This window comes from Mytilus trossulus, chromosome 10 (assembly GCF_036588685.1).
Source record: "Mytilus trossulus isolate FHL-02 chromosome 10, PNRI_Mtr1.1.1.hap1, whole genome shotgun sequence".
Taxonomy (NCBI): domain Eukaryota; kingdom Metazoa; phylum Mollusca; class Bivalvia; order Mytilida; family Mytilidae; genus Mytilus; species Mytilus trossulus.
The window spans coordinates 61,182,870-61,198,155 of record NC_086382.1 but is presented as its reverse complement, the minus strand read 5'-3'; the positions used below and the strand labels follow the sequence as shown (position 1 = coordinate 61,198,155).

At 30.0% G+C, this 15,286-nt stretch overlaps 1 protein-coding gene across 1 annotated transcript; it reads left to right on the top strand.

Moving 5' to 3' along the window:
• Nucleotides 1-2,820: 2,820 nt before the first annotated feature.
• LOC134688316 (8-oxo-dGDP phosphatase NUDT18-like) lies at nt 2,821-10,837 on the top strand. The gene is made up of 6 exons (XM_063548901.1): nt 2,821-3,062; nt 4,424-4,581; nt 4,981-5,101; nt 5,768-5,864; nt 6,997-7,249; nt 7,763-10,837. The coding sequence occupies exons 1-6, from the start codon at nt 2,978-2,980 to the stop codon at nt 8,012-8,014; spliced, it is 966 nt and encodes a 321-aa protein (XP_063404971.1). The 5' UTR covers nt 2,821-2,977; the 3' UTR covers nt 8,015-10,837.
• The last annotated feature ends 4,449 nt before the right edge of the window (nt 10,838-15,286 follow it).

The following is a 15,286-nucleotide window of genomic DNA, read 5'->3' as shown; positions in this document are numbered from 1 at the left end:
TGTTAAAACATTGTATCCAAAATGCATGTCATGTAAAGGAAAACTTTATAAAATTGAAAACTTTGAAAAACAAATATGTAGGTAACAGTATTCCATTGTTCTTGTTTTTTGCAGAATTCCCAACTGAATGACTACAAGTCCTCTGAAGAACCCAGACAAGAGTCTTCTCAAGAATTCACAATAGAGACAACCCAAGGATCAAGCTGGAGTTACGATAGTTCAACACTACCAGAGCGAAACTTTGAGCTTCTTAACACAGCATTGTAATCTGCAGTTAGACCATTGCAGTCAAAGTTATCAACACCGTTTAATGAATCTGCTGATAGGACCAAAATATATATCAAGCACAAAGCTGGAAAATTGATCTCTACACTTTGGATACAATAGCTCCTGGTCAAGGTGACATTCTGTTAGATGCAATGAGCAATGGCAAAACAGTACAGCGGAAACCTCATCATCGGAGGACATCGTCAGCACAATTGTCCGTCTGTACAATGAATCAACAGATTCAGGATTTAAGGTAAAATCCTTTCAATTGTTGTTAATAAACATTCCAAACGTAATCTTTAGGAAATGATACCTGGTATCACAGTATATCGAATTGATCAAGCAAGACAATATGCAGTGCTGTATGGAAGAGGATCAGAAGAAGATCTAGTTTACACTCAAGATAAGCGACAAAGAATGGATAAGTCAAAGTTGGCGCATGCAGTAAATGTTTTAACTGACCCATCATTCATTCAACTAGTGGCTTGTAAATCTAGGGAGTTGAATCTTGACAATGGGTAAAACTTGTAATTCCAGATATTGTTAGAACAACAATGCATTCTACACTTGTTGAACTATATCTCAGTCATTGTGATGAAACTGACTCGCAACCATTCAGCAGATCATCACTATTTAGAATTTTGAATGCTTGCTCTGCATCCAAAAGATATTGTTTAAAAGGACTGTATAATGTTTCTGCAGAGGGAAGTGCAGCTTTTATGTTTAGACGAGTTGTATATACATTATGTACACAGCCATGTAGATCCTGCTCCACATGTTGCACCCGTCGTGTTGCTTATATGTGATTACAAATCCAGTAAATAGTCTAATTCGGTAGGTCACATTCATGAAAGGGAAGGGGATTGTAGTTACGACGTAAGGAACATATCCGATATCATTTGTGAAACGGTTATTCCATAACGGTCAACCGACTCGTGATGGCGTCCGTAAAATTTACGAAGGGATGATTATTAACAGACAATACCTAAGTTTTGTATCAACAACTGAGGTCTGATCATTGGTGCTGCCGATGCGACATGTACACGTTGGATGATATGCTGTTACTGCATAGTGACGTATCAAACATTCCCAGTAGACATCACTATCAAACTCTTCCTCATCACACACACACACCTTCATAGTCAAGCCTAGTTAGGGTGGCACCTATTTCTCGGAAGGGTTTTGTCTGGGCCATGTGTTGGACTTTTCGCACATGAATTTAAAATCAAATAAGCAAATGTTTATTTCTACTGAAAAAATGTATTTTCCTTTTACAGTTGAGTTCAGTATTAAATTACGTGCTTTGTTATATATTCATATTATTGTATCCATCGATACTAAAATACAACAAAACACACAACATACATTGACAGTCACACTCAATGAACGAATAAATTTGATCTATAAAACAATGTATTGTATAGCAATGATAATATTTCCCACAGAACGTAACTAAAAGTTAGCGTGCAATAAATTCTTTTATTCCATATTGATAAAATATTAGTAGGTTTTTCTATATGAATGGGATTTTGAATAAATAAGCATATTCACCTGCGGAAAAAGGATATTCACCGCGCAAAACGTCGCGTGCTTTTACGTGTATAATTTTGGTAAAAAAACGTTTGATGTACAATTGGTTTTGGTAAATATTTCCCATTACATTAATTTCTCTCGAAATATGGAATAAAACATTTACTGTCTTTTGTTTCGGTAAATATGTGGTTTTATTGACTTTTGAAAAACTGATATTCACTTCGGTCGTTGGCCTAAGTGAATATCAGTTTTTCAAAAGTCAATAAAACCACACATTTACCTCACCAAAAGACAGTAATTGTATAATATTGCACTAGTGCAATAAATCTTCAAAATTCATGACGTCATCAATGTTTAAATCTTAGTTTAAACCAGTTTTTACTTTCAAATATTATTTAAGGAATGACTGCGATATTTTTTCTGTCTATGAAGAAATAACATAAAAATGTGGTGCACTCTGAACAGTGCGTAGCGGGTTATTGACAGTGTGCACCACATTTTTCTGATCTTTAATTTTCTTAGACAGAAAAAATATAACAATCATTTCTTATAATACATTTTGAATCTTAGAAAACCATGAAAAATGTGAAGCGCTCTATAGTCGAGATTCACGTTGATAGTAAACATGCATATTTAGAGTATAAATATGGTATATTAGTATATATATGGTACAAATAAGTTATATATATCGAAAAATCTGAGATTTATGAATAAAAAAAGGGGGGGACTATATGGGGCTCATACAGGATCCTGTCCTCAAGCACCTGTGGTATATTGCTATAATTGGTTATTGCATGAATATTGGGGAATGTTCACGCAATAACCCTATAGTATTAAATGTTTTTGTCTTGATTTTTATTATTCGCAGCGAAACAATTTTTAGTTGTCATCGTTGTATAATAGTGATTCTAGTATAATCTATTTGGAGTTTGCTTTAAAAAAAATGATACGAAGGCACGGAATTCAATTCTTTTCCAGTCCGTTCCGTTTTTCATATTATTTGTACAGCTTTACATCCGGTAAAAAATTTACTTCGCAACTGAAAACTCTGTGTAACATGATTATGCTTATTTGCAGCATTTGATAATGTCTTTTAGAATTAAACATTAGGCTAACATGTCGACAATAGAGTTCAAATTATACAAGTAGAAGCAGGTTGTTTTGTAATTTTAATGTCATGGAAATTGAAGACGATGTGAGGAAGCTTTTGGCTGGAGAGGTTTTACCTCTATCAGATGTTGACACAGGGCTTGATAAATCAAGTAAGTAGATAATCATTGTATACCAGAGAAAACAATAAATTGTCACCAGTGTAACCATTCTCATGTAGGAGTTACAAATTCTGATATGATGATTTAAGGACACATTTCTAGACATATATGTGTTGGTGCATCGCAAACAGACACTCATATCCCATGTAATGTATATAACCCATTGACAAACCAAACATTTTACACTTTAAAGTCCTTATCTCTGTTTGTCACATTACATTGAGGTTCCTGTAAAATTTTGATTTCATAACACAAAACATGCATTTGAAGTCACTATAAATAAAATAACATCAATATTAGACTTATAGTTCAAGCTGTGCAGATTCTGAGGTCTACCACGACAGATTTTCAAATAGCAATAAGGTGCATTTAACACTAACATGTGCAGTCTTGCAAAAATGCAACTGTTCAAGTGAGGTACATGTATAATAATTTCCTGAGAACTCCCAAAACCTCAACTTTAACATGACATGCATGAGAACTGATTTGAATTACCGGAAAAACTATTCTGAATGAAACAGAATACTGCTTTTATTAGTACAAACTGTAATAAAGACTAAATTTGATTTTAGAGATATATAATACAGAGGTTTATTTACTCATTAAAAATGTCATTTTAACTTTAGGAATTTCAATTTGTGTGTCTTGTATGCATGATCTTTGTATAACATATATATATTTTCAATAATTAAGGAGCTTGACTCATCTGCATAAAGTACAAGTAGGGACTCCCCTTTAAGCACCGACTCTTGGTGCTTTCTGCAGATAAGTCATATTAAATATCCTTTATTAAATATACTTTGTTATTTGCAGTATACCTCATAGTCAAATGTGGGAGTGCTTAATTGCTTTGTTTTTTATTGGGTTCTTTTTGTATTGTATTTTTTTTTTTTTTTTTATATTGACATTTCTCCGCACAAACTACTAATGCCTCATGTTTGTCTTTTTAAAGTGAAGATACACTTACCGGGTGCACTTGAGTCAATTTCAACATAGTATTCATTGAATAATAATACATTGCTACTATTTTGAGTGTATTTTCTGTGGTATATTATTTTATTTTATTATTTTTATAACACTGTTATATATCTTTTATTATGTGTGTATTGCATATGTTAATGTTTATAATAATATTGTCTGTATCATATGCCCTCCTGGGGCCCTAATTTGGAAAATAAAGATATTCAATTCTATTCTATTCTATATATATTATATTTGCAATAATACATGTAACAGCAAATATATTATAGTTAGTACAACAGCAGAGCACAACTAAATGTTTGTGTTACACACCTTGACATCTGATAGTAAATAATCAATCAGAATTATTTAAAAAAAATGTATTTCTACAGAGTTCAAGCCAGTAACAAAGAACAATATGGGGTTTATTGTATCAGCAGTTATTGTTAATGAAGCAAGTCAAGTATTAATGATTCAGGAAGCCAAGTACTCCTGCCATGGAACCTGGTATCTTCCTGCTGGTCGAGTGGAGAAAAAAGAATCTTTAGTGGTATGTTTTTCTTATTTTTATTCATTTACATGCTTTTCATATATACAAACAAAAAATTCTAGATAAATGTATATAGCAACTTGAAATTTTGAAAAAAGACAGACAAGATATACAAATAAGCTGTTGACATGCTCTGTTAAATGTTTTTTTTTCAGTTCAAGTTTACATTGTATATTTATCTTAAACTATCTCCCACCTGAATATCAAGTACAATCCCTTCCGATAGGGGTTAGAACATGTATTAAATCATCTTAAAATATATGAGAAGCAAATAACCTGTATCTTGCCAACAACTAATTTTAGAATTAATGTGTTTATTTCCTATGCAGACCCTATAAGTGAATCTATATGATTCTTTTGTGAATTTTATGGTGTAGTGAATATCTTTTCTTATTTAAGGAAGCTGCAAAGAGAGAAGTGAAAGAGGAAGCTGGGTTAGAAATTGAAGCAGTTACTCTGTTGTCTGTAGAATTTGGATCAGGCTCGTGGATGAGATTTAATTTTGCTGGAAATATAACTGGTACAAAAAATAAACATGATCTTTGTTCTTGAACCTTTTTTTTAATTTATATATGTCAGTATGTTCATCAAGTCAAATACAATGACTGAATTTTATAATTTTATCTTCAATAAAAAATGCAATAGCAGAATCAAGGTTTGGTTTTAAAATTAATTAGTATTTTTCAGTAGTGGAATATTGTCTTAATCACACCAGAACTGCTGACAAACTAAGTTGCACATCCCAACATTTTCCCCCTTGTGATTGAAAATTTTCAAATCAACCTTAGATCTTTAACTTTTTTTCAATGCTGAATCAATAACTTATTGTCACCAAATCCTTATGCACTAATGTTTATGCACTGACAAAAACTAACAGATAAGTTGTGCATTTCCTAGAAATAAAGCTTGAAGAGATGTGGTATATCAATGAGACAACTATCAACCATAGTCAGTCAGATATATAAATATATTTGTAAACTTGTTTCCTGAGATAATCTGTAAACTTTGACCAATTCTCAGGAAACAAGTTTACAAATATATTTAAAATACTTCCTTATTTGAGTAAAATATTATATTTCATATGAATATTCCTGTTTTAAATAGAAAATAAAATTTATATATTGCAAACTTATAGCATTTAGAATTTATTTATGTACTGTTTTATCTTTATTAATTTTGATTTCAGGTGGAGAAATAAAAACATTAGATTTGCAAGACAAAGAATCATTACAGGCAGAATGGATAGACAGAAAACATTTAAAAGATGGCTCACTTAAAATAAGGTATGTATCTTTTATGCCCAATTAATGGGCATTATGCTTTCTAGTCTGTGAGTCATTTCATGTTTGTCCATCTGTCACGCTTCAGGATAAAGTTTTTGGTCAAGGTAGTTTTTGATGAAGTTTAAGTCCTATAAAACTTGAAACTTAGTGCACATGGTCCTTATGATATGATTATAATGCCAATTTAGAGTTTTGACCTGAAATTTTACTGTCTGCTGAACAAAAAAAATGATAATGTGTTTGGGGCATCCATGTTCTATGGACACATGCTTGTTTACAATTAATTCAATACAAATGTATGGAACCTTAAATAAAGTCCAACAGCATTATTTTGCTATACAAACAGTTGAAAGTTAGCTTTTTGATTATGATATTTAGCTTCTCTGATTAGTTATTCTTTTTATTACATTGACTATGGTCTTATTATCAGTCTTCACGACAAACTTTAAATCTACAGGCCCTGAGCTCAATTTTTGAAAATTTTTAGTAAGATTTTGTTGGCCTGTAGATATTATTTTTACAGGCCCTTTTTACAGGCCCGAGAGCAATTTTACTAGTCTAGGCTGCCACTCAGCGTGAAGACTGTGGTATAAAGTAGAAAATGGAAGGAACTTTATCTTTTTCTACGCTGGATCAATAACTTATTGTCACTTATAATTTACAATTTGTATTAATGTGATGTCATCAGGAACATCTTGGTGTAACCTTTTGTTGTATAACGTAGTCATAGGAGGACTTTATTTCACATATGAAATTATCTGTTTTTATTTCACTGGGAAATCATGGTAATTCATTGCAACTAATGTAAACCAAATATATAATTAATAACCTGATACCATGGATACTGTCTCAATTTTTCATTTTTAAAAATATTACAATCATTTCTAAATTTACAGATACATATTTTATAATTCAGTTAATCAGTAAACATCAATATTTCTACCTTTTCATCCTAAACAGGACTCAGGACTTTGTAACTGAAATGTAATTATGTTATACATACATAATATATATATTCTTTCAACAGCTACCTGTTTTGTTAATAAAATACGATAATTTTGTTCCATGATTGAAACAATTGATTTTAATTTAGAAATATTTCATAAAAGTATAATTCATTATATTTTTTTAGAGCAAAAGACATCTTTCCACTGATAGAAATAGGCTACTCCTATTATGGAAAACCACCAAGAAGTAGACATTTGAATTGTTTACCCACTCAAGTACCTCATACGAAAGCTATACACAGACCTGTGATCGTGTGTGTTTTACAGGAACGAGAGCTCTATCTTCTAGTAAATACCAAGACTAAACCACATATACCCTCATGTTACATAGGTTGTGCAGATTCCTCATCTAGAACATCAGTATATTCAATTTTAAAGGTATGTATGATTAGGCCAAATAAAAAAGTATGTGTGTTTACTATACCCCTATCTACCCTAATTTTTATCTCCTACCCTAAAGTTTTTTAGGCCATTTTTGATTAAGCACTGTCATAGTCACAATGTTGCTCCCATAGACTCAATTTAAAAAAAAATGATAAAAGTTTATAAAAATTCCCTAACTACCCATCCTATTTTTTTCAGCATGTGACAGCTAACACACATTTATTTTGTTTGGCCTTATAGCTGTTAATTGGTCTTTATTCATACGACTGGTTGGGGGATTTTCTAGCTGTAGTGAAGACCCATTGGTGACCTTTGGCTGTTTCTACTCTTTGGTTGAGTTTTTTTCTCTTTAACAGCTTCCCCTTTTCATTCTCAATGAAATTTATTCTGTTTATTTCTTTGACACATTCCCCATTTTCTTATTTTATTAGTTTATTTTCTTGAACACAGAATACAAATTCAATTACATAAATATTTTTATTCTAGAACTATTTGTCTTTTTTGTAGGAAGCAGATGTAGATGGCGTACAGGGTGGATATATAGAAGTTTGTGGACTTTTATCTGTGGAATATAATGGTGAACCAGACGCAAAGGTCAATGGTATTTGTCTGACCTCTATTGTTACCATGACGAGTTCTGCAGTACCAAAGATAGCCAATGACAATTACACATGGCACCATATTACTTCATCATTGAAAGACGAATTATTACAAAAAATCAAAGATGAACGTTTTGTGAAGTTTATAGATTTATATTGATTTCTTTAAATGGGAACCAAATTGAGTTATATTTTTGAAAGAAACATTTGTTTAAAAAGAATTCTTTTACTTCACGTTATTCCAATTTTCAAAAGAATTAATGATCTAAAAGAGCAACCATTTAAGTCTTTGGGCAGGGATTTGTACTTTCAAGTCTATTTAGAAAAAAAAAGTCTTTGTGCAAACAAATAATATTGATAATTTAGTAATAGTACCTCTGAGTATACTGTATAATGCTTAAAGCAATATATTTATTAATACTCATTTGGGAAAAAATGGAATGAATTCCTATATTTTACACCTACATGTACCCATTACTCTGTACTCCTTTCAAAGAAAACTTCATTCAGTTTGTTTTGTAATATATCGTCGCTGTGATGCAAAAACCATGTATCTAAGGTTTTTATAATTTTACACCAGGCAGTAAAAACTGATTTTTTTTTAATCGATTATTTAGAATTAAATATGTATGTTCCATATATGCAAAAATATCTGATCTTCTAACCAATCGATTACCAAGGCGAGCAAAAAATTCTGCACCTAAATTGTATTTTCAAAGCTTTTCATTATTTCTAAGCTATTTTAGCTTTCAGAACCTAAAATTGACAAAACTGTACCTGTTATTATCTCAGCTGCTGTGCCATATTTTTTTTCTTTGAGATACGATATTTTCGCACAACAAAATGTCTCACCAATCCGACTACACTTATTTGTCACATGTCAGAATTCGGGTTAATGATTGGTTAGAAGATCAGATATTTTCTCATTCAGTGGAGCATACATATTTAATTCTAAATAATCGATAAAAAGATTTCTGCAAAAAGTTGAGATACAAGGTTTTTGCATAACAGTGACGATATATATTATACTTGTTATAATCAAAAGGAAAACTTCTTTCTTTGTTTTGTTTACAGAAAATGAAATTAGAAACATTTTACAATCTATAACATTTTACACTGTGGTTTCAAATTACAGTTAGAGATGCACAATTTTAGTCAGGAGATGTGACTGAAAAATGTCTGTTTTTTATTCAGGGTTTATGTTTGATATCTATTTGAGCTAAAATGATAATATCCAAGTTTTAATCTTGTTGTTATGTTTATGTATGTGTGTTGATTGTAATGTTGTGTAATAAAAGTGTTAATGTCTGACTTGAGATAAATCATGTACAATGTATTCCTTTTTACCCACAGTTATGTATTTTAACTGAAGAGGAATATTTCAGAGCAGAAGGGAAAAAAAAATTACAATTATTAGTTGCTTATTTTCATTTATTAAAATTGGCAATTTCAGAATCCAGATAAAAGATTTTAAAAGCATACCGTACACCATATTTCATTGAAACAAAAGTTCAGGATTAATGAATACATTGTATTTTCCTGAAAAAAGTAACTTCCTTGTCACAAGTGATGTATGCAAAATAGATTTACCTATAAAACTTTAGAATCTATTCTAAAACCACCATAATAATAAATTAGTATTTTTCAAAGGGTATTTATTCCACTTATTTCTCTATTGTCAAGTCAATGATAGAATAATGGGGGCTTACTTTTTACTTCAACACCAACATTTTCTAGGTTCATAAAGTGTTTTCAGCTTGATGATATTTTTTTCTACCTGCAATGATCTGAAAGATATAAAAATGTTTAAGGCAAAGTTGTAAACATATAATATATGAAAGTATATCACTGCCGTCAGTGTTTCATGCAAGCAGATTTTGCCTAGTATCATGCCATGCTCTTTGTTGACTAAAATGTGCTATGATTTGTCAATGCTTGTTTAACATGTAGACAATATGTGCCATGCCTATTTTTATTGACACAATCCCATTTGTTAAAGCAATATATTTATATCATTCCATTTTTACAATTAGAATTTTCTCTTCAGTTTTGATTTTTCTGCAAGAAGATTGTGTTTTGTAAATATTTTACACAATTAAACTTATACTCTTTATAATTTTTGAGTAAAACAGTTCTCCAAGAAAAACTGTAGTGAAGGTCATCATAGATCATCAGAGATGATTTTCCATAATTATTTTTTCTATTCCCTTTTTAGAATTTGGTGAAAACATAAGCATAAAAGGGATGATTATTCTTACTCTCTAGCGATTCATTTCTTAAAAAAAAATGTACAAGAAAAGAGCACAAAGAGCCTCCTTAATTGTGTATGGTTTTTATACGACCGCAAATTTTGAAAAAATTTTCATCGTATATTGCTATCACGTTGGCGTCGTCGTCGTCGTCGTCGTCCGAATACTTTTAGTTTTCGTACTCTAACTTTAGTAAAAGTGAATAGAAATCTATGAAATTTTAACACAAGGTTTATGACCACAAAAGGAAGGTTGGTATTGATTTTGGGAGTTTTGGTCCCAACATTTTAGGAATTAGGGGCCAAAAAGGGCCCAAATAAGCATTTTCTTGGTTTTCGCGCTATAACTTTAGTTTAAGTTAATAGAAATCTATGAAATTTTGACACAAGGTTTATGACCACAAAAGAAAGGTTGGGATTGATTTTGGGAGTTTTGGTTTCAACAGTTTAGGAATTAGGGGCCAAAAAAGGGCCCAAATAAGCATTATTCTTGGTTTTCGCACAATAACTTTAGTTTAAGTTAATAGAAATCAATGAAATTTATACACAATGTTTATGACCACAAAAGGAAGGTTGGTTTTGATTTTGGGAGTTTAGGTCCCAACAGTTTAGGAATTAGGGGCCAAAAAGGGACCCAAATAAGCATTTTTCTTGGTTTTCGCACCATAACTTTAGTATAAGTAAATAGAAATCTATGAAATTTAAACACAAGGTTTATGACCATAAAAGGAAGGTTGGTATTGATTTTGGCCCAAAGGGTCCAAAATTAAACTTTGTTTGATTTCATCAAGAATTGAACAATTGGGGTTCTTTGATATGCGGAATCTAACTGTGTATGTAGATTCTTAATTTTTGGTCCCATTTTCAAATTGGTCTACATTAAGGTCCAAAGGGTCCAAAATTAAACTTAGTTTGATTTTGACAAAAAAATAATCGGTTGGGTTCTTTGATATGCTGAATCTAAAAATGTATTCAGATTCTTGATTATTGGCCCAGTTTTCAAGTTGGTCCAAATCGGGGTCAATTAAACATTGTTTGATTTCATTAAAAATTGAATAAATGGGGTTCTTTGATATGCCAAGTCTAACTGTGTATGTAGATTCTTCATTTTTGGTCCTGTTTTCAAATTGGTCTACATTAAAGTCCAAAGGGTCCAAAATTAAACTTAGTTTGATTTTAACAAAAATTGAAATCTTGGGGTTCTTTGATATGCTGAATCCAAACATGTACTTAGATTTTTGATTATGGGCCCAGTTTTCAAGTTGGTCCAAATCAGGATCTAAAATATTATATTAAGTATTGTGCAATAGCAAGTCTTTTCAATTGCACAGTATTGCACAATGGCAAGAAATATCTAATTGCACAATATTGTGAAATAGCAATATTTTTTTTTAATTGGAGTTATCTTTCTTTGTCCAGAATCAACTCAAATCTTTGTTATATACAATGTATATTCACTTTTTACTACCAACTGATAAATTAAAATAATCTTTACCATTCAGAGATAACAAGCAGTTTTTTTTCATCTTAATATTTTATGATGTATTTAAATGAGTAGTTATTGTTGCAAACTCCATTAGAAATTTAATTGAGATTAATTTGGAATAAGGGAAAGGGGGATGTGATTAAAAAAATTGGGTTCAATTTTCTCATTTGAAATGAAATTTCATAAATAATATGAAAATTTCTTCAAACATTTTTTTGAGAGGATTAATATTCAACAGCATAGTGAATTCTCTAAGAGAGAAAAAAAAATTTTAAGTTCATTAGAACACATTCATTCTGTGTCAGAAACCTATGCTGTGTCAACTATTTAATCACAATCCAAATTTAGAGCTGAATCCAGCTTGCATGTTGTGTCCATACTTGCCCCAACCGTTCAGGGTTCAACCTCTGCGGTCGTATAAAGCTACGCCCTGCGGAGCATCTGGTTAATCATTTCTAGCATTCAAGAAAATTTTCCTTCATACGAATTCTTTCTAGCATTGTTCAAAAATTCTTTGATAACTCTAACTATCATTTATCAAATTGCATCAGTCATTATATTAAGGTTCACATAAAATACTGAGATCTTTCACAAAATATTAGAAAATTATTATAACACAAAAACCTATGTCTGTAAAAACTGTAAGGAGTATCATTCAATTTGAATAATTTATATAATAATTACAGATACTTGTAGATAACTTTTTTTAATTTGTAGTATTGAAGGACTGTTAGTACAGAAATTATTGTGTGTATTTATTATTGAAAGTTCTTATTAATGCGACATTCACCAAGTCACATTATTCCCAATAATAAAAAACTAGCAATAATTTCTAAATTTACAGTAGTTGATATTTTTAGATTAATTGATTTTTTAGTAGTTGATATTTTTGAAATAACAGATTTTTTAAACTAAACATCAGCCTTATTTAATATGTGCTAGATGACTTTTGGTGCTGATATTTTCCCATATGTCTTTACTTTTACTATAATTTATTTAATAATTGATACATATATAACTCTTAGAAATGTCTGCATATGTCTACAGTATTTCTAACTGCACTAGATTCAAAATGTGTTATTGATATAGCGTTACTTGATTTAACCTAAATTGTAAGCATTTATATAAGATTTGTGTATAACAAGATTATGTTCTTCAAAGATTGATACCTTGTATGGTACATTGTTGTTAGTCCAACTGAGCATATTATATTCTTTTTTGCTCAAATAAATCTTTAGTATCCATGTTTAGCTTCACAAAAAAAACCCTTGTAACTTGTATGATTTTCATGTTGGTCAAACAAGAGTTATGGATCTTTTATCGTATTTTTTTTTTCATTTCTTAGCAACCAAATTTGTTTTCACAGGTTTGTACACCAATTCTCTGCATGAAAATTAGTTCCATTTTAGTTTGAAAATTAACAGATTTATTGTTCTAGCATTTTAGAAATTATATTGTTAAAAATTTGAAAATACCATGTAATAAAATGGAGAATGGAAATAGGGAATATTTCAAAGAAACAACAACCTGACCAAAAAGTAGACAACAGACGAAGGCTACCAATGGGTCTCAACGGTTTATTTTGTATACTAGTGCATCTCCTAACAAAATTGCAATCATTACATTCAATTATTTGTGGATGGCAAATCATGCATTCATTGAGCAGCTATTTATTTGTTATGGTGTTACAGAGAATATGTAATTAACCAAATGGCTGTTATTTAAGGTAAATGATATGTTCTAGATATTTTACATATTGATTTTTTTTAATTGTATAGGTCACCAAGACAGAATTACAAAGTGTCTCTGCTCTACAAATCAGATAGACTTTCTTCATTTTTCATAATTTACTAAAGCTATGTATTTCCAGTGTATAATATAGGAGAAGTTTTGACTTCTTGTTCATTTCTATGTTTATTTAATTTAAAACCACAATTTGGTTTCAGTCAGTTTAAATTGTTAACAAAATTTCTATTGTATGTATTAGTTTTGAGAAACACAAATTGCTCCTTGAAAAAAATATGATTATGATTTAATTTAAAGGAAAAAATCAAAACCAGAAAAGGGGAAACTTCAGATTAATAATAAGTTTATTGGTTATTTTACGTAACTTTAATTGTTTGTGTTTAATTTTTAATGTTTCAAGATTTTTTAATCATGAAATACAAAATTAATTTATGATTTACTTGTCTGTTTTTTATTGTAAAAATGTATTGATTTTAAAAGAAAAAAAAATCAGACCAATTATAATAAAGTTAAGTTGTATATGTTATATTTCAAAGTTTATATTTTGACTTGTATATGTTATGTTACAGAGTAATGCTAATATATGTCTATACTATTAGGTTAACTAACACATTCTGAGAATAGAAAAACAGAGAGATTATACTAACAAAATTTAAATTTAAAGGCTTTTTAAAATATGTGTGTAGATAAATTTACTAATTTGTATGTAGCTTGACAGCATCCAATTGAAACTTATCTTTATGATCACTTCTGTTCTCATGAAGCCTTGTTTTAGTCATATATGATTTCAAGCTTTGTCAATCCAAAATTCCAGTTTATTTGTTAGACAGAATTCAATCAATCTTGCACTGTTTTATCTAGGATGTTGTGGCATCTTTTTTCAATTTTTTTTTTATCACAAATAGGGTTTTTCATACCTGGATTACGTCATATCTGTTTATATATTACCGACTTTTGACTCTTGATTATAATTTTTCGACTAGTTACGTTTTCTCTTGTTGGACATCTTTGTACAAAGTCAGGTAAGAGCAAGCTAAAAAAGTAAAACCAAGCTTTCAATCGGTGCTATTTTGAGGAAAACTGCTTGAAATTTTCTTTACACAACAAAATCATCATGAAACAGTATTTGCACCAAATTTATGTCTGATTTTACGTATTACTTGAATGAGTTCCAGGATGTACAACTGCAGAAATGGTAACCTGTTGAAAATTTATGTAATCCGAAGTCAAAATTTGGTAATATAAAATAGTCTATTGTTTATGGGCATCTCCTACAATACAGGTTGAAAGAATGCAGGGTAAATTACATTGGATTGTTTTTGCAGGACAAGAATATGTGCTCCTTTTATATTGATCTTTGATCTGAGTAATTTTGGGTTTATCATATACCAAAATATAGAATACTTTTGAGATGAATGGCAATACATATCTTTCTTTGACAATTTTATTTTTTTCTGAAATAATTTTTTAGCTTTATAAAAAATGGTATATATATATCTCATACACTTTCACTTCTTATATATCAAATATTAGTTTTGCTTTGGATTTTTTTTCCTTTTCAAGAAACAAAAATATTTCTAACTTATAATTGTATTTATTTTCAATAACTTGTCTTTGCTTTCTAATATTTTTGTAGAATTATATTGTTTTTGTTTTTGGAAAAATGTTGTTTTGATTGTTGGGTTTTGTTTGGGTTGGGATTAAAAGATATTTAAACATACAACTTATAACTGTTACCGTTACTTTATAATATGGTACATTACACTGCAGGGGAGATAACTCTGACAAAATCAGCTGAATACTGTTAAGGAAATATTGAGCTTCTCAGTATTCAAAATAAGTGTTTGTTAAACTTGAACTATATTCAATGAAATTTAATCTGATAAATTATATTTTTCAAAATTTTTCAAATTTTATATTTTTGTCAAAGGGTAAAAAGTAATTTAGGTCGA